Source organism: Artibeus jamaicensis, unplaced genomic scaffold (genome assembly GCF_021234435.1).
Source record: "Artibeus jamaicensis isolate MK-2021 breed Jamaican fruit bat unplaced genomic scaffold, CSHL_Jam_final contig_718, whole genome shotgun sequence".
Lineage (NCBI taxonomy): Eukaryota > Metazoa > Chordata > Mammalia > Chiroptera > Phyllostomidae > Artibeus > Artibeus jamaicensis.
Window position 1 is genome coordinate 3,391,988 of NW_026521936.1, and position 18,366 is coordinate 3,410,353.

The 18,366-nt window shown below is 61.0% G+C and overlaps 2 protein-coding genes and 1 long non-coding RNA gene across 3 annotated transcripts; 1 reads left to right on the forward strand and 2 right to left on the reverse strand.

Annotated features, from left to right (window-relative positions):
- Window positions 1-433: 433 nt before the first annotated feature.
- IQCA1L (IQ motif containing with AAA domain 1 like) lies at window positions 434-13,326 on the reverse strand. The gene is made up of 19 exons (XM_037131954.2): window positions 13,316-13,326; window positions 12,400-12,727; window positions 11,389-11,508; window positions 10,922-11,107; window positions 8,878-8,949; window positions 7,281-7,486; window positions 6,756-6,840; window positions 6,174-6,297; window positions 5,985-6,056; window positions 5,436-5,542; window positions 4,567-4,653; window positions 4,418-4,473; window positions 3,571-3,653; window positions 3,276-3,383; window positions 2,474-2,673; window positions 2,098-2,184; window positions 1,696-1,873; window positions 1,107-1,345; window positions 434-564 (listed from the first exon to the last, which is right to left on the reverse strand). The coding sequence occupies exons 1-19, from the start codon at window positions 13,324-13,326 to the stop codon at window positions 460-462; spliced, it is 2,454 nt and encodes an 817-aa protein (XP_036987849.2). The 3' UTR covers window positions 434-459.
- Window positions 4,488-6,739, forward strand: LOC128628370 (uncharacterized). Its single transcript, XR_008392759.1, has 3 exons — window positions 4,488-4,669; window positions 5,216-5,510; window positions 6,286-6,739. It is a non-coding gene; the product is annotated as an uncharacterized LOC128628370 (long non-coding RNA).
- Window positions 13,327-14,995: 1,669 nt separating the features above from the next.
- Window positions 14,996-18,346, reverse strand: LOC119039267 (histone H2B type 2-K1). The gene is made up of 2 exons (XM_037131956.2): window positions 17,304-18,346; window positions 14,996-15,232 (listed from the first exon to the last, which is right to left on the reverse strand). Exons 1-2 carry the CDS (start codon window positions 17,430-17,432, stop codon window positions 14,996-14,998), a joined length of 366 nt encoding a protein of 121 aa, XP_036987851.1. The 5' UTR covers window positions 17,433-18,346.
- Between the last annotated feature and the right edge of the window lie 20 nt (window positions 18,347-18,366).

Consider the following 18,366-nt stretch of genomic DNA (forward strand, 5'->3'; position numbering starts at 1 on the left):
CAGCCCACACTGGGCGTCGGGAGCCCACACTGGGCGTCGGGAGCCCACACTGGGCGTCGGGAGCCCACGCTGGGCGTCGGGAGCCCACGCTGGGCGTCGGGAGCCCGGGGCCAGACTCCCAGACCCCTGCTTTTCCCCTTTTCTCTCCTTCCCGAGACCTCTGCTCTCCCTCTCTCCTTCCCTCCCGTTCCCTCCCCTCACACCTGGAAAAGAAGAAGGAGTGGGGAGCCAGGACAGGAAAATGACCGGGCGGGGTCAGAGGACAGAGGTCCAGGGTCAGAGGGCCTGGCCAGGTGGGGCACGAGGTGGAGGCAGGTGGCACCGAGCAGGGGGCAGAAGCACAGAGATGGACAAAGAGAGCCTGTCCCTGATCCGTCTGGGCCTTTATGCCTCTGTCCCCGTCCCTCTGCGGTGGGGCTCTGCCCGGCCCACCGCTGCCCTGGGGCACCGGCCTCCGCGTCACTTCTGTTTTCTCTTCTCCTTCGCCAGCTTGGCCCCCTTGGCGTCCTGCTCCTTCTCCAGTTTCATCCTGCTCATGCCCAGCGGGGTCCTGAAGTACCAGTCCTGGGTCGGAGGAAGAGGGAGGAGGAGGAGGAGAGCATGGGGTCTGGCCCTCGGTTCTGCCTCCTGACCGCACCCTTTCATTTCTACGCATCTGTGCCCACGCACCCTTCTCTCCTTCGCTCCCGGGCCCGGCATCCTGCCAGGGCCATGGCTTCTATTGCTCCCACCGGATGTTTCAGGCCACAGCGTCAGCCCGTGTCAGGGGCGAGTCCTGCTCCCACTCCCCCCCCCGCCCTGTGTCCCTCCCTCCCACGCTCCATGGCCATCCCGCCACCCTGGGGGTGGCCACCGACTCAGAGGTGGGGAAGTGACTGGCAGCTGGTGCCAGAGGCAGCGAAGGGCTCCTAATGCACAGGTGGTGTGTTCGGGCCCCACTAGGAAACCAGGGGAGCTGGCCCCGCCCACAGGCCCTGTGACTTCTGTCCCCTCCCACACTGAACTCCATGGGGGAGCAGAGAGGGGCGATTCAGAGAGCCGGCTCCCTAGGTGGGGCTGGCCCACCACCCTCCCCACCCTGGCTTCCGTGTCCCCCCCAGTCTCACCTTCAGGGACTCCTCCTCCTCCCTGTGCACTGGCTCCAGCTGTGCCAGGTGAGTCAGGAACTCTGAGGCCACCAGGGGCCGCTTGGACAGTTGCATGATCCGCCGCTCGGTGAGCACCCAGCGGATGGCTTGGAGAATGTGGCCGGGCGTGTAGCCATTGGACACCATGGCCAGGGCACTGAGGTCCAGGCTCTGGGTCACCTTGGCTCCCTGGGCTTCCAGCATGTGCTTCCAGAGCACTGCGGGCAGTGGGGGAGGATAGGGGGCGGGGGAGGCAGTGGGCACCTCCACCTCCGTCTGGGACGAGCTGTGCGCTTCTGGAGCGCGAGCCTCTCCGCCCACGAGGTCAGGGCGCATCCTCCCCACTCGAGGAAACAAGGCAGGGGGACTCCAGGGTCCTGCCCAAGTCCACAGAACCGGGCGCCACCCTCCCTGCGTGGCTTCTGTACTGGCCAGCCCTTCCAGAGCGCCTGGCTGCGGAGGTGCTGCCCAGAGCAGCAGTGGGGGGTGGGAAGGAGGGTGGGGAGGCTTGGCCAGGGGCGGTCCCTGGGCCCCTTCTCTGGCCCATCCCTGTATCCCGGGGCCTCACCATAGCGAGAAGCATAGTCGGGCCGAGGCATGAAGAGAATCCGCTCGTAGGTGCGGCACAGCCCCTTCATCTCCGCGAGCTGCGGCCGGTCGGTGGTCCCTATCAGCATGACGCGGTCTCCGGGGCCCAGCAGCTGCAGGGCCTTGGTGAGGTCCTTCCTTATTCGCTTTGGGTCCATCTGCTCTGGGGAGACAGGGCAGGGCAGTTGGGACACGGTGACTTATCGTACGGCTCTTTGGTGCTCAGGGCACCTGTGCACACTCATGTGGGCCCTGAGAGGCAAGCGGTCCTGCTTTAAGGAGGCAAGGCAGGAGGACAGCAGGGGACTGATCCAAAGGCCACAGGGGGTGACGCTAGGAGTGGCCTGCCAGGGGCTCAGGCTGCCTGCCTACAGTCACTCACCTCCTCCTCTTCCTTGGGGACCTTCTTATAGAAATTCTTCTCGGCATTCCCAATCCAGATCACCGAGGGCTGTAGGAGCCGAGCCACCTGAACAGGACAGAGAACGGAAACCCGAAAGCCCTTTGCACACACACATCGCACCTCAGTGTGAACAGAGCCCCCGCCCTCCCTGGGGAGTGCGGTAAGCCTCACCTCTCCCTCCACCACCCCACACCTTCCCCGTTACCGGGGCTTCAGGTGTCCACAAGCTCCTAGCAGGGCTCGGTGAGGACCTCACCAGCTCCTGAAGCCACGCCGGCTGGGTAGCTGGGTGACCTCCTGAGCTTAAAGCCCACCCTGCTCTGTGGTGACAGTCCGAGAGCTACAAGCGCCAAACCTTAAAGACCATGTGAACTATCATCTGCACCCCGGTCTTGCCGCGGTATTTGTCCTTCAGGTTGGCAGGGGACAGGTCGAACAGGTTGGCCCCCGTCTCCGTGCACACGGCATTGACCAGCATCTTCTTCCCCATGCCGGAGGGGCCCACCAGGAGGATGGAGCGGATGAGGGGAGCCATGGCGTGTATATCTGGGGAGCCTGAGAGAGGACGCAGGGGCAGGGGTAGGCGGTGGGCCGTCAGCGGGCCCAGGGGTGGCTCATGGAGTGAGGTGAGGCCAAGGCGCAGGGCGGGGCAGGGTGAGGCTCAGGTGTTGGCTGCACTGCCCCCCCCCCCCCCCGCCCACGGCCTGAGCAGTCAGTCCCCAGGCCAGCAGGTCGAGAGCGATGCCTAGAGGACTTCCAGTGGCTTCGCCGTCACGAGGACTACATGTGGGTGCCAGAAGGGAGCCCCCTGTCCCTTCCACTGTCCTTTCGGTTTCCCATGCCCTCTGTGTCCACCCCTGCGTTGAGACGGGGAGTGGTGAAAGGGCGTGGGACCAACCACTTCAGGAAGACTCCAGTCTTCTGGGAATGGGACAGACTCTGGGATGTCACCTGGGACTGAGGAAGCGCCTGGAAGCATGGGCTCCTCAGCGGGCCGAGAGCCCACGTGACCTCCGGGTGGCCCCAGCTGGGTGTGACCTCCAGCAGGGGCGGGGGTCGCGGGAGGAGTCCGGCACGGGTCCCTGGCACGGGGCACTGGGGGCACAGCCTGGACAGGCCCTCCTCGGCCATGCTACCCCCTCCCCGGGGCCTCTCACCAAGCCGCAGCACCCCGTACAAGGCCACGTTCTGTCGAATGTCAAACAGGGAAGGCATGGGAAGCTTGTTGGCCAGACTCAGAGTGGATCCAAGATAGAGGTAGTCACCTGGGGGACAGGTGGGGGACAGGTGGCCCCCTGGTGAGTGGCACCCCCTTGGGCAGGGACAAGAGACAGAGCCACCTGGGGAGAAGGTTCGCTTCACAGGGCAAGAGTCGGCTCCAGGAAGGCCAAGGGCGGGGGGCCTTGGGCACCGTCCCTCAGCCTGGGAGCAGCGACGGGGGAGGGGTCTCACCCACAAAGTCCCTCAGTGCCACTGTCTCGCTCTTCTTCAGAAAGCCGTAGACAACGAGCTCTTCGAACAGAGAGGACATGGACCTGGTGGAGGATGGCACAGCGGGGGCCCCAAGGACAGAGGGACATGGAGAGAGAGATGAGCGGGTGTTGTCGCAGGCACGAGGAAAGGGGTTCAGGGCCCCCCTCCTGCCCCACATCCTGTGATATATCAACAATGCCCCTAAACAGCCAGTGTCAGAAGCTGTGGCCCCAGCCCACGGGCCCGGAAGACCGCCTGCCCACCCACAGCGGGCACCCGTGGGTGCCGGAGGAGGTGTGGGCCGGACTGGCACCCTCGGTGACACTCCACTATCGGTCTGCTCCCGGCCCTGAGTGCCGCCGCCCACCAGAAACCCCGCCGTTCGGGTGACTCATCATCACCCTCTTCCCAGAAACCGCATTTCAGCAACACCCGCCTGGGAGGGGTGGCTGTTAACATCACTAATGTCAACGTGCTGCGCTCACAACTGGCTTCTCCAGAGAAGTGAGTGGACAGGGACCACCGACCAGCTCCTCCGTGCCCCAGAGTGGGACGTCCAGGGGGAGATGGCTTTGGAAGGGACAAAGCCGCTTAAGGCAATGGCTGGAGGGAGCGTTTAGGGCGACACTTCACTTATATCTTATGTTTCTGCGTGATTGTCACAGCTCTCTTGTGAGCTTGGCAGGGGAGGTGCTTGGTTAATCAGGACGGGCAGTCAGAGAGGTTAAGTAGCTCTCCCCAGGTCACACAGCAACAGAACCGGGACCGGCTGGCAGATCTGCCCTGGGCCGGGGCCTGCTCCACCACCCACAGGAGGGTCTGCTACCTGTCCGGGGTCAGGTCTTTCTCCTTCTTCCTCCCAGCTTTCTTCTCATTTTTTTTCTGCTTAGAAACAAGCACGTGGGGAACTGTCCGGTATCCCTCGCCTCCCTCACCGTGGGCCCTCTTGCGTCCCAGTCAAGCCCCTCATCTTGCCTTCGGGTTGGCCTTGAAGGGTCTGTCCTCCTCCCGGTCCACAGCCAGGCGCAGGGTCTTCAGCTCTTGGCGCATCAGCTCATCCACCTGCGGAGACAGCAGAGTGAGTGGAGGGGCTGCCGGGGGCTGGGGGCTGGGGGCAGGTGGGGGGAAGCTGGGGGTGAGGACAGCAGCCTCGGAGCGGAGCCAATGAGCCCAGAGAAGGCAGCAGGTGGCTGCCAACCTTCCCAAGTTGGTTTTTTCAGAACCCTTGGCCTTGGCATTTGTCCCTGGTCCCTGCATCTGTCCACACTCAATCCTAATCTTAATCCCTAATATTCTGTTCCTGCAAGAGCCCTGCTGTCACCTGGCACCCACGTAGGGAGAAGCCCCCCCCAGGTGGAGTCGATCAGCTTTCAGCTGATGCCCCAGACCCACCCTTGAGCAGCTGCATGACCTTGAAGGGTCGGTCTCATGACCTCTCGGCCTCACTTTTTTTTACAAGCACTATTGGGAAAATCAATGTGCTTATCTCAGAGGTCATCGGGAAGGTCATGCAATCTCATAGCCCAAGGGCACATCAAAGGAGCTTTTTAAGTGTTGGTGAGGATGATGGTGGATGTGACCCCGGCTCAGAGTCCCCACCCCCACCCCATTCCCTGACCTCCAGGCTCAGTGGGAGAAAGAGGGACCTGGGGAGGCAGAGGACAATGGGGACCGAGATGGGCCAGGATGGACCATACAGAGAAGGCAGTGTCCGGAAGATGCTATACGGGATGAGCAGGCTCTGGGCGTGAGGCAAGAGTGGACGGAGGGCACAGAGCCCAAGGCAGCTGGAGGCTGAGTGGGGAGAGGGAGCCCGCGGGGAGGCCCTGAGCCAGTGCGCCCACCTGCACCCGGATCTCCTGCTCCATCTCCTTCCTCTTCTGCGCCCGGAGGGCCTCGGGGTCAAAACTCTGACTGGGGTATGTATTATCCGGCCGGTTCTTCCACACATCTGAGCGTGGGGCGTTGGGGGGTGCGGGTCAGAGTCCCAGGTGTACTCACACGCCCATACACACCGGCACACACACTCACGCGGACCAAGGCCGGTCCACCTCTCCCTGCTGTCCCTCTGTCTCCGTTTGGGAGTCTGTCTGTCTCTCACACACATGCACACACAAGCCAGGAACCTGGCCTTGGCCTCACCTCATTACCGGTCACTGCTTCTCCCCAGACCAGAGAAAGGCCTGATCCTCAGACCCGTGATTGCAGGATTCAGACTCAAACCCGTACCGCTCCCCGTCCCTGCCCCCTTTGCCATTCTCCCCTTGGCCTACACACACACACGGGGCCACCTCATGACCCATGTGGCACATGTCCACCTTCCCCAAGACCAAGGGTCACTCCAAGGCCCCGCAATCAGGCACAGCTTCCCGGGCGTCTCCCCACCCCCTTACTTGTATACTCCTCATGCCCAGCACTGATCAGGGGGATAGATCTGGAAGGCAGCACCTTCAGCATCGTATCTGCTTCCTAGAGCAGAAACACCCTTGGCCTTGGCCCCCTCGCCTTCACCCTTCACAGACTCTGACCCCAGTTCTCGCCCAGCCCAGCCTTCCCACCAGGTACCCCCTCAGGCTTTGCGCCCTCTGCCCTCCGGGCCCACACGTCCAGCAGCTGCCTCACCCCTTTCCCAGTCTTTTCTTTCTCTTTTTTGTCCTGGTCCTTTCTTTTGCTCTCCTGGACCTGCATCTCCAGTTCCATTTGCACCTGTGACCAAGGATGAAAGACGTTTTGGAGAAGACCAAGGGCATGTTAAAGGAGCCAGAGAACCCAGGGCCCGTGGCTGGGGTGGACTCAGGACCCCCAAGGCCTACGGGAACTTGTGGGGTCCGAGTGGCTGAGAGTCCAGAGACTTCCTGAGGCACCGGAAGAAGGGCACCAGGTGACCCAGTGCTCTGACCACAGCGGCCACTCTCTCCAGCCCACGGGGCTGTGGAGAACAGTGGTCTCCACAGACGTTTCCTCTCCCTGGCCCGGGATGTCTGCTCCGGCAGCAGGGGCCCGCTCGCCCCCATCAGGCCTGACTAACTGCATACATCTCCTCCGGCCCCTCCACCTGCCCTGCGCGGACCTCGCTCCACACCCCAGTGCCTCCCTCAGCTGACAGTACCACCCTCTGTAACCTCAGGTCCACCAGCCACTAAAGGCCTCCTGACCCCCGGTACCTCTTCTGGAGTCTTGTCTGAGAAGATCAGGTGGGATCCACCTAAAGACTCCTCCGGAAAATCCGGGAATCGGCCAGTGAGGGTACTAAGTGAACACGAGATGGTCAGAGAGGTGGACGGGTGGGCAGACGAAGGGATGGGCAGGTGGGTGGAAGGGTGGGCGGGCGGCTGGACAGAGAGGAGGATGGGGAAGATAAAGAGCCGGGGAGACTGAGGGAGAGAGGGGCGGAACAGAGAGTTACGGAACAGAAAGGACAGATTATTCAGGGGACATTCCTGGATGCTTCCCCTGTTTTATTTTGGCATTTTCTCTTCCATCTGGGGAAACAGAAAGTCGTGTGTGGAGAAGGTCCTGGAGGTGGGGGGCCCCCGGGTTTAAAAGCCCATGTGTCACCAGTGTGTTGGTAGCGTGGGGGTGAGTGGAGAAAAGGGCCCAGGCTAGACCAGAGGACAAGACAGGGGTGGGGACGTGGGTGAAGAGGGACGGGGGCTGAGGGTGAGTCAGCTGCGGCTGGGGACACTGACTGGCACTCGATAAACCACTGTCGGATTTGCTCCTGAATTTTCTCCTTCAGGTAGGGCCCCTCGGTCTCCTTGAGATAGTTCTGGGTCTTCACCGTGGCCAACTGGAACTCCTCCTCCTTCTCCTTCTGGAGCAGCCTCCGGGCACCCTCCCTGATGCTGGCCTTGAACAGGATGCCCGAGTCCTCCCCCTGGCCGGGCGACGGGAGCTGGGGACATGGGGAAGGGACCGGGGGACTCGGGAGCGGGAGTGGGGAGGGCCCGGCCTCAGGCCCGCACACCTGCCCCCCACGCATCCTCTGCACATGTGCCTCGCATGCACACCCGCACGCAACATCGGGCATGCCTGCATCAGGAGAAATTGTGTCTGGGGCCGAAACTCGTCTGTGTAAATTACTCTGATAATGAGTTTGCTAGATGCATCCGGGCGGGCCCCCCTGCCCGCTCTCCCGGCACACCCTCCCCCGTGAGCCTCCAGCCCCAGCCCCCACCCGCACCCCCGCCCGGCGCCCGCCTTGGCAGCCTCGCTCGCAGCCACTTTCCCGCCTCATTGGCTCCCAAATGTATTTTAAATATCACTGTGCGCAGAGACAATTACTGAAAACGCTGAGCTCACACTGCTGATGGGCCCGGGCGGCCCGCTCATTCCTCACCCACCGCCGTGCCCTGCCCCCCTGCCCCCTCCCCACCAAAGCCTGACCCGGGGCCTCCTGGGGACTCAGCTCATCGGCCCCCCAACAAGTTCCTGACCTCCATGCCCATGCAGAGGACCCTGGCCTCTCTCCCCTCTGAAACCACAAGCCTCCTGGAGCAGCCGTCCCAGCTCTGTCTCCGATCCTTCTGGCCCCCCCAGACCCCTTTCTCAGCCCCACCTCCGTGGGCTCTGCCAGCTGCAAAGCCCCATCCCAGGGGTCAGTCAGGGGAGACCAGCCGGGTGGAGGAAGCATCGGAGAACAGAGGCCGGACGCATTCAGGGAGGCCTGCTCACTGCCCGTGCTGGCAGCCAGGGCCTGCCCCTCTCACCTCCCACACACGCCCCTGTGCACACGCACGCTCCTATCCTGTCGTTCACACTTAGCCCTTCTCCCTGTGTGCAGAGGAGAAGCAAGTCTGGGGCCCCCAGAGCAAGTGGGGAGTCCACGGCCCTAAAATTGCTCCAGTGTGGGAGGTGTGCCCCACCCCAGCTGGGCCCTGTGGCTATCCTGCTGGACCTCACTGGGCAGCAGCCCCTCCTCCAGCCAGGCACACGGACATGGACACGGGGTCCGCAGGACTCACTTCTATCCCTCACCCCACGCCCACATCTGAGATCCTTCTGGGGGCTCCGGGGAAGGAGCGTGGGAAGGGCCGTGGCTTTCCCGTCCTTCCCTTTTTCTCAGCCAAACCCTGAAGGATTCCTTGGGTCCCCCAGCGCTGGCCTGGCCCTTCCATCACGCCCAGCACAGTCCTGAGTGGTGGGCACTGTGGGCAGTGAGGGCTGGACAAGGCCGCACTCTCTGGCCGAGGCTCAGAGAGATGGAGACAAGGGGAGCGGCCGCCTGCACTGGCCAGCCCTGTGTCCCCCCAGAGCCACTCCCGCCGTGGCCAGGGAAGGACTCACCATGCCGATGAATTCCATCTCCTTTTGCCGATCCTGCTGAGTATGTTTCTTCTGCAGGTAACCTTTCCACACCTGGGGGACACAGGGACCCAGATCCTCCCACACTACATTTCTTCGCGGACACAGCACTAGGGCTCAGCCCCAGGGTGCAGCAGCAGCCCCCAAAACCTCCAGAAGGCCTGCTAGGGGAGGTTTGGGCAGGACGTGGGGGACGAGCTGGGGAGGCACCCGAACAGCCCAGGTCCCGGCGAGGCAGGGATGCCCTCAAACCGCCCCGCTCCAAGGCTTTGCTCCCTCAGGCCCCCCGGCCCCCCAGGAATTCCCTCCTCATCTCCACCCTTGAATCTGCTATATCTTTTGAGGCACAAAGTACCACCTCCTCCAGAAAGCATTTGCTACTATCCTGTCTCAGAACACCCATAGCATCGGAAACAAATACTTGCTTGATTCTACCCAGGCATGTACACATCAGTGCTGTAGGGACTATGGAGCTCCCTTCATTAATTCCCACATTTTTGACGCATGGACACTGAGGCTGGAGACAGGACCTGGTCTCTCCCGGGCCCTGAGCCTGTCACTGCAGAGCTGAGGCCGGGGCCGGGTTTTCCCCGGGCCCCTCCCCTAGACCGCCAGCCGGTCTCGGACCCTGTGGACAGCCTGGTGCCAGCGGCTGGAGGGAGGGGAGCTGGGCAGAGGGAGCAGGGCAGGCTTCTGCCCCGGCTGCTGGGACCAGCAGAGGCCAGGCCTACAATCACAGCCTTTGGTTAGTGTACGTACCGGAGAACTCCAGGGGGGAGGCAGGGTTTCCATACCCTTGGTGCCTGGCAACAGGGACAGAATCAGTTGCTTTGGCTCCCAGGGGGAAGTGGGGCTGTATTTGGGGGGCTGACCCCATTCTCCAAAGGCTCACTCTATCGAGCCCTGCAGGCGAGGGCCTCCCCCTCCCCCGTGGGGCAGCTGGACATCTGGTCGGGCCCCCAAATGCAGGGGCTCCATTTGGGACATTCCGCCTATTGATCAATAATCAAAATCTACCCCATCTGGAAAGGATATCTGTTCTCGGGGTGATGTGCGTTAGTTGGTCGGTTTGCTTTTAGGTTTTGGTAGAAAGTGGTTCTAAGCCTCCTCTCTGGGGCCGGCGGACAGAGGGTTTTGAGGCATTGGGACTTGAGGGAGGAGGAGAGACAAACCCAGCCTGTGCCGGTCACTCTGAGCCTGCTTCTGGAAGGAAAATGTGACAAGAGGGTCCTGTGACAGAGCAGGGTTCTGGACTCTGAACTTGGGAATGGAGTGTTTATACCAAGTGCGACGGGAATTCTGAGACACGAGAGTGGCAAGGGCTGCTGGGAGGTGGGGGAACTAGAACTCTGGTCGGTGGCCCCTTTCTGCACTGAAATGTCCCCAGGGCCCCTCCCGTGTGGTTGGGCTGGTACCGCCCAGCCTGGTGCACGAGGACAGAGAGGCTGGCCCACACACTGAGGGCACAGCAGGGGCTGGGAGGCGTGGAAAGGCTGCCAGAATAATGAGACGGCACAGGGACACCCGGGGACCGGGGCGGGGTGTGCTGCAGCGAGCAGGATCGGGTGTGATCACGTTAGTTCCATGTCAAAGCAGAGGGTGACTGCAGAGGGCACAGACCTTGAGGACACCTGGGTCACATCAGTTCTCTCCATCATGTCTCCCTTCGCCTCAGGAGGCTCAGGGTATGTGTTAGAGACTTGTATCTGAAGAGATTCTGAAATGATCATCTACTCTGTTCCGCTGCCTTACTCTGATCATTCTTGCCTAACTGTAATGATCCTGCTATTTCTAGGCCTTTCATGCTATCCCACCGCCATTCCTTTTGGGGACAAAGAGGTACAATAGAATAAATAATAAACAAATAAGATATGTGATTGTTGACTTATAAAAGTCCCTCGCTTAGGATCTAGTTTTGTGGCCACAGAATCCAAGCACCCGCTCCTCTGTCATCAGTTGCTAAGCCAGATGGGCTTCCTGGAGGAGGTGACTACCTGCTCCTTCTTCCTGGACTCGGGTGAGTTACCTTCTGAATGGTGATAGCTGCTTGGTCCTGATTTAACTTGGGCCGTCCGCTTTCTTTCATCTTGCGATCCCGCTCCTCCTCTCTGTGAAGCTCTCGAAGAAAGTTGGCTCGGATCCGGCCTTGCCTGGCCCGCTCAGCTGTTTGCAGCAGGATTATGGCTTCAGTCCGGGACATTTCTGGAACGCTCTGGCCAGAGCAGAGAATGAGGAAGGGCTTGCATCAGGTGGGCAGCTGGGAAATCAGACCCTAAAGGACGTGCTGGGGGCCCGCTCCCCCCAGGGAGTCTAGGTGCCCTGGTCCTGCCTCTCTGTCTTGGTGGTGGAAGGTTACAAGGACACAAGAGCAGCCTTGAAGGAGGCCAGGGGTCCCCCCAAGAGCACTGCCAGGTGGGTGCAGGGCAGGCTGGCATCTCTGTTGTGGCATCCATCCCTGTGGGAGGGCTCTAGGAGAATGTCCCCATGACTTGCCTCCTGAAAGGTCACTGGCTCCGTCCTGCACAGGATCTCCTCCAGTAACAGCCCCCGCTCGTGCAGCACGCCGGACTGCTCCTGCTGGAAGTATTTGGGGATTGGGACCTCCAGCTCTGCCTGTGGGGCGATACGGGGGGTGGGGGTCAAGAAATGAGAACCGCTCGGCTGATCCATTACTATCTCCAGCTGCTCACGCAGACCCTGGCACTGTTTTCCTCCAGCCTAGAGCCCCACAGCGGGGAGTTAGTCATCCCTCTCTCCCCCCACTTTGACTGTGTGGCCAGAGTCGAATCCTAGAAGATGATGAGGGCTAATGGGCAGCGGCCCCAAAGCTGGCTGCGTACCAGAATCAACTGGGAAGCTCCTAAAAGGTGGACTCCCGGGCCCTCCCCAGACCGCTGCATCAGAAAGGCGGGGCCTGAGAAATCTGTTTATTTGTTCAAGCCCTCAGCTGACTCTGATGCAGGTGGGGGGGGCACTCTGAGGCTGCCTTGGATGTGGAGCAGAGAACCATACCCTTGGGGCCCACGGGAGGCCAGAGCAGGCGTTCCGTGCTCTGGAACCTGCTGGTGCATTCAGAACACCTGAGGGTCTTGTTAAACTGCAGGTGCAGATGAGTAGGTTTGGGGTGCGGCCAGAGACTCTGCATTTCTAACGAGCTCCTAGCTGGTGCCGACGCTTTGGTCCCCAGACCACACTTTGAGGAGCAAGCCTGTGGAGGACTCTTCGCCAGTCCCTCACAGATCATGGGTCTTCCCAGCCACGCGGGACATTCAGCCTGACTCTCTAGCAAACACCCCTGTCTCCGCCCCCGCCCCCGTCCCGCCCCCCCCCCCAACTACTTGCATGCTTGCACCCTCACGCCCCCTCCTGGTTCCTGAAGACCCTCTCCTGAAACCAAACCCCACCCCTCCCTTGCCCTCCCTCCCTCGCAGACTCCCCAGGGAGGTCAAGACCAGCCCCACCCGCACCCTCCTGGCCACCCCCCCACCCCCGCCTCCAGCGCACCGGGGTGAGCTGGCGGTCCTGCAACACACGGTCCGGGTAGTGGTACTCGCACAGGTCCACACGCACCAGCTCCTCCTTGAGCTCCAGCACGCGGCCCGCCACGCTGTCCAGTAGGCGCCGCAGCAGCCGCCGCTTTTGCGGCTGCACCATCTGGTCGTAGAGGGTGTCGAACCGGCGCAGCAGCGCCAGGTAGTACAGGTAGAGCAGCGAGAGCCGGTACTGGAAAGACTGCCGTTCCTGGCTGGGCGCCGGTTGGAGCAGGGGCTGCTCCTGGTCCAGCAGCTCTTGCAGGGTCACGTGGGAGGAATCCCAGAGGTACTGGTAAGCTCTGGAGAGGAGGCAGCATGCGCTGGGTACTGTGCGCATCAGAGGCCTGGGAATGTGGGAGTGGGGGGCGGGACAGTGCTGCTGGGCCTTTTGAGGGGTGTGAACTCAGGTTCCAGAAGGTGTGATGTTAAGGTGGAGCTCAGGGCTCCTTCCCGGGGATGGGTTTAGGGTGTGAGACTGGGGTTTCCAGAAGAGTGAAGAATGGCCACGGCTCTGAGGGGCTCCTGTACCGAAGAGGCCCCTCCAAGTTGGCAGGTAGCTGGTCCCTGCAGGGTGAGGGTGCCACCCAGGGATGCTGCAGCGGTGGTCTAGGATGGTGGCCAGCAGGTGGGGTGCAGGGTGAATGCGGGGCAAGGCCCCTTCCCCCCGAGCAGAGCCCTGGTTCTGGATTTCACTGTCCAGGGGAAGTCTGAGGAGTGAGAGCTGACCACAGGCTGGGGCAGCCAGGGATGCCGTGGGAAATTCTGCAGGCCAGGCTGGCCCAGCGCGCCCCTCGCCCTGTGACCCCCACCTGAGAGGATCTTGAGCGAGAGGCCCCTCTCCCTTTGCTCTCCTAGCCCTGGGGGTCTCCACTCCAGCCCCCACTCACCCCTCAGACATGGTGCCCACTCCTCACGCTGTCCTGGGCAAGCTGGTGGCGGAATCCACAGAACCTCTGTGGTTCCGTGCTGACTCCACCCCCCAAACAGCCCAGTGTGTAGGGTTCTGTCCCATTGTCCCAATGTTCTAAAGCTGTGAGGACAGCTCCCATCTCAGGGAGCATTCTGGAGGCAGCGCCCTGAAGGGAGGGCCGGCTCCCTCACAGCAAGTCTGGGAAATTTAGGGCAGAGTGTGGGGTCTTGTGAGGATCAAATAAAAGAATGGTGCCTATCAGAGGTCCTCCTAACAGCAAGGGTCTGGTGAAATGTTTCTCCTTTAAGGGTATTGTTGCAACTGCGCTTCTCAGCTAGAGGAACCCTATATTCCTTAATGCACACCCAGGCCCGTTAGCTCTGCTCTGGGACTGCCCTGAGGGCCCAGGGGACCATTCTGTGGAAAACACAAAATGTTATTTCCTGACTCTGGTCAGCTGGTGGTGACCTGTTTGGCTCAGGGCTGTGTAGGGCCTTAATAATTATACACATCTGTAAGGCACTGGTCCAAGGAGAGGGGACAGGGGAGGTAACAGCAAGGAGGAGCCACAGAGGCGTTCTCAGGCATTAGTGTGCATGTGAGTCACCCGCGGATCTTGTCAAAACGGACCCGAGAGTTCCGATTCCACAGTCTGAGGTGGGCCCCAGATTCTGGATTCCTGAGAGGCTCCCAGCCCTGCAAACACTGCTGGTGCCTGGTTGGCACCTTGAGCAGCAAGGCAGGAAACCCCCTGGGAGTCGGGAAGAGCCGAGGTTCAGGGGCCAGATCTGGGCCTGCCCCCGCTTCCAGCTGGGGGACCCAAGTGCAGAGAACTGGTTCTGATCTCGCTCCCCCACGTCAGGCTCTTTATGTGAGGAAATGAGGAGGAAGGGCTTGCCACGGCAGCAGCCACTGTCACAGAGAGCCTCTGCCACACGGGGAGCTGAAGGCGACCAGCCGAGCCTGTGCAGTCGCAAGGGGAACATAGGGGATTTGGGACTTGGTCACTGACGCCTGCCCCTCCGTCCCATCCCCCAGAGCTGGGGAGAGCATTTATGGGTCAGATGCCCACAAGCTGGAGCGGAGGCCGAGTGAGAGAGAAAAGACACGTGGGTTCGGATGCAAGGTGAGCCTGGGGGAGGGACACACATGTGGCCGTTGGGCTGTCTTGCAGTTTTTCTGTGGGTTTGAGATTTTTTCGAAATACAATTGGGGGAAAAAAGGCAGGAGTCTTAAAAACCTTCCCACCAATCTGTTCTGAAATGAAGGGGAGGAAGATGGGAGGGGAGAACGGAAAACATCTCACAGATCCCAGCAGGCCATTCGGAAGCTGGCCCGGGCCGTCATCTGTGAGGCCCCCTGTGCCCAGCAAGGGGCCAAAATGATACTTGGCCAGAAATGGCATCACAAAACGTAGTCTGAAGGAGTGACACAGGAGGAATTTCAGGCCCAGAGAGGAGGTGATGGAAGCAGCTAGCCAAGTCCAATGCCAGCTCACCACCCATTCGGGGTCCCACCTCTGGGCCACTCTGGAAGAAGAGGTGCTTAAAAGTGGCAATGCCCTTGTCCCAAATCACACCTCACCTTCACACATCCGATTTCGAAATCACCACAGTGCATGGAGCAGTTCACCCTTTATTTAGCTCAGGCCCCCGGGTCACTTGGCGCTGGTGTACTTGGTCACGGCCTTGGTGCCCTCGGACACTGCGTGCTTGGCCAGCTCCCCGGGCAGCAGCAGGCGCACGGCCGTCTGGACTTCCCGGGACGTCAGTGTGGTTCGGCCTGAGTACTGGGCCAGCCGGGCGGCCTCGCCCGCCAGCCGCTCAAACACGTCATTCACGAACGAGTTCATGATGCTCATGGCCTTGGAAGAGATGCCGAGGTCAGGGTGCACCTGGGGGGATAACGGCAGGGCAGCTTTGGCGAGGAGGCTCGGCCTGCCACTCCAGCCTCAGGTTGGGGACGCAGGACCGTACGGACACCTCCCCACCTCTTCCCAGAGGTCAAGAGACATGCAAATAGGGATTCGTTTTTACACCGCTGTCTCCAAGTTAAAAAAGAAAACACCTAACAGCAAGAGGTGAGGCTATCAAACTCCTGTACAAGCACATGTCAGCATCTGTCTTTGAGGAATGGAATTGGTCACGCAGCGTTTTGCTTTTTCCATTGAATGCATTTACGTAGCGTTTCAGAGTGTGGAGGAATCAGAGCTTGTACCGTCATTCCTCTCCTGATGGACATTCGGGGCTGCTCTTTTCTTGCCATCAGATTGTGTTGAAGTCAATATATGACCCTGGACACTTGTACAGGCAAAAGGAAGGTTACTCCCAGATGTGGGACTGCGGGGGAAAGGGTGTGCGCACTTGAGTTGGTGGGCTGTTCCTGAGCTACCAGAGGGCACCCCCATGCGGCCCGATCTCAGCATCAGACGAGGGGAGTTAGGAGACCCGGGTTCTGGGGCTGCACAGAGACTCCTCCCCCTGTCACCTCAAGTAAAGGCCCTTTCCTTGGCCTCAGTTTCCTCATCTGTCACACAAGCTTTTGAACTAGGTGATCTCTCGTAAAACAAAGGGCGGGGACCTGATAGCAACCTGAGATGTGAGTGGGCGGACAGTAAGTGGTTTCTTGTAAAGTGGGGGACAGGTGGTTCCCCAATGACACCCATCACACCCATGTGCAGCTGGAACTGGACGCCTCTAGTCGCCCCTGGCCACAGGCAGTCCGAGCCCCAAAGGGGCTGGTTTAGCCTGGAGCCCGGGTGTCGACATCACATCCCGTTCTCCTCGGGGCTGCTGGCGGGGTGAAGCAGTGCCCCCCCCACCATCCAAAGGGGTCTGCAAGGTGGTGAGCAACTGGCTCAGCAGCTCTCCTCGGCGAGGCTGGCCTTGACCCAACACTTCCTGCACAGTTTCGAGCGCCAAAGTTAGGTTAAGCTGCAGGGCTCCCTGACTCCGCCCCCCCCAGCCCCCACCACTTTCTTCAGGACACTGGGGTCCGTCCTCTGGTGCTGCCTTCCCGGCCTCCCCGCCCTACCCTTCCCAGGGACCTGGGTTGTCCCGTCACTGAACCTGCTCATGGCACTGAGACTGGGGACAGGCGGCATGTACCTCTCAGGTCTCATCTGATGGGGTGAGGATCTCAGGCAGATTGGAGAGACCTGGGCAGGGAACAGAGCCACCCGCCTCCCCCTGGCCCTGACTCCGCCCGGGGTCCTCCAGGCCTACTGGTTACTGGAGGTCCACTGGTACCCCCAAAATCTGTCAGCAAGTGAGTCCCAGGAGTTGGTGCCCCTCAGGGGTGCATGGGTTGGACTGCCTGAACAGAGAGGACACCTTGGGTTTAGGGGGCGACCAGCAGAAAATATTCAAGGGCTTGGCCGGAGCTGGGGGTGGGGGGGTGACCTCAGCGGCTCTCAAGCCCTGTGACCAGTCAACCCAGTGATCGTTTGTGGGCCTCGGTTCCTCTGTGTAAGGCAGACTGACCCCCAGCCCCTCAGAGACTGAGGACCACTTGCCTGCACGGCCTTCCAGGAGACCAAGTTCACTCGAAGTGCACCCGAGCTAGCCAGCACTCACTGGAACTTCCTGTTTGCACCACCGTGTGTCTGGCGCCCGAGCGGTCACTTTCAGCCCAGCTCTCTCCCCTGGTCTCCCCATAGTCTTTTGATTATGTGCCACCTAACATCCCACCCCCGCATCCTGTCCTCCCAAACGCCCTGTAAGCTTCCGGACCTCGGTGGGGAGCACATTTTAAATGTCCCCTGCACATCACAGGTGCATGGCAGGTGCTGAGAGGGTAGGGCCCCTCGAGATCAAGTCCAACCCCCTTGGAGGGGCACGGTGTGCGTGAGGCCACTGACTCAGCGCCAGGACTACGCTGAGTCCCGACTCCCGGCCCAGCACCCCCTGCATGGAACGTGCTCTCTGCCAGCACGTTCCACGCACACGCCACCGCCCGGCTCTCACCTGCCTCAGCACCTTGTAGATGTATATCGAGTAGGTTTCCTTGCGCCGGCTACGCTTCCGGGACTTCTTGTCTCTGGAGCGATGGCCCTTTCGGGCCCCAGACGGCTGCTGCCCGTGCTCCCTGCTCATCCTCCTCCTCCTCTTCCTCCTCCTCGCACAGCTGCCTCCTGCTCCTGGGGACTGCTTTTATGAAGTGGGCAGCGGCCAGCCAGGTGGGGCTGGGGACCAGCACCTGGGGTGGAGGGGCGGGGCTTGGCCCCACCCCATCCAGAACATGCTCTGGGTTGACCCTGAAGGAGATGATTGCTCACTTCTTGCCCCCAATGATTTCCTGTCTGAACAAGAAACCCTCACCCTCTCCTCCAGCCGTTCACCCCCAATCCCCCCACACCAGTGTATCACAACCTTGTTGGGGCTCACACACCACCAGATGGCCACACAGCTACCCAGCACCCACTGGGCTCGCGTGGCTCAGTGCTGGGGAGAGTCAGGAGGGATGCAGGCCCACTCTGCCCGTAGACCCCGGAATACAGGGGCAGAGACAGGACTGGTTCACAGGGAAAAGTCAGAGGGCCACAGCATGTGCTGGAGACAGCTAAAAACTCAGTGGGGCCTACAGTGGCCAGAGGAGGCATCAAGGAACAAATGGGGACGAGCCGCTGGTCTTGTAGGATGGCTACTGTTCGGCTGGGGCAAAGGGGCAGCTGTGATTGGGAAGATCGGGGAAGGTGCACAGTGTGGGCAGTGGAGTGGGACCAGTGGCACAGGGCACAGTGAGGGGGTGAAGGATGTGGTGGGAAACCGGGGCGCTCCCACAAAGCAGACAAGGCGGGGTCCCCGTGGAAGTTAGCTGCCCACTCAAAAGAAGGGCCGAGCGAGGCGGCTGTTAAATGGAGCGAGTTGTCCGATTCACACCTGCGGGTGGGCCGGTGTTGTAGGCTCTTGAAGGCTGTGATTAAAGGAACCTGACGCCATGTGGAAACCAGAAGCTGGGGAGAAAGGTCGTCCGAATCAGGAAGAGGTGGGAGGTCAGCGAAGACGAGCATCACCTGTCCGTGGTGAG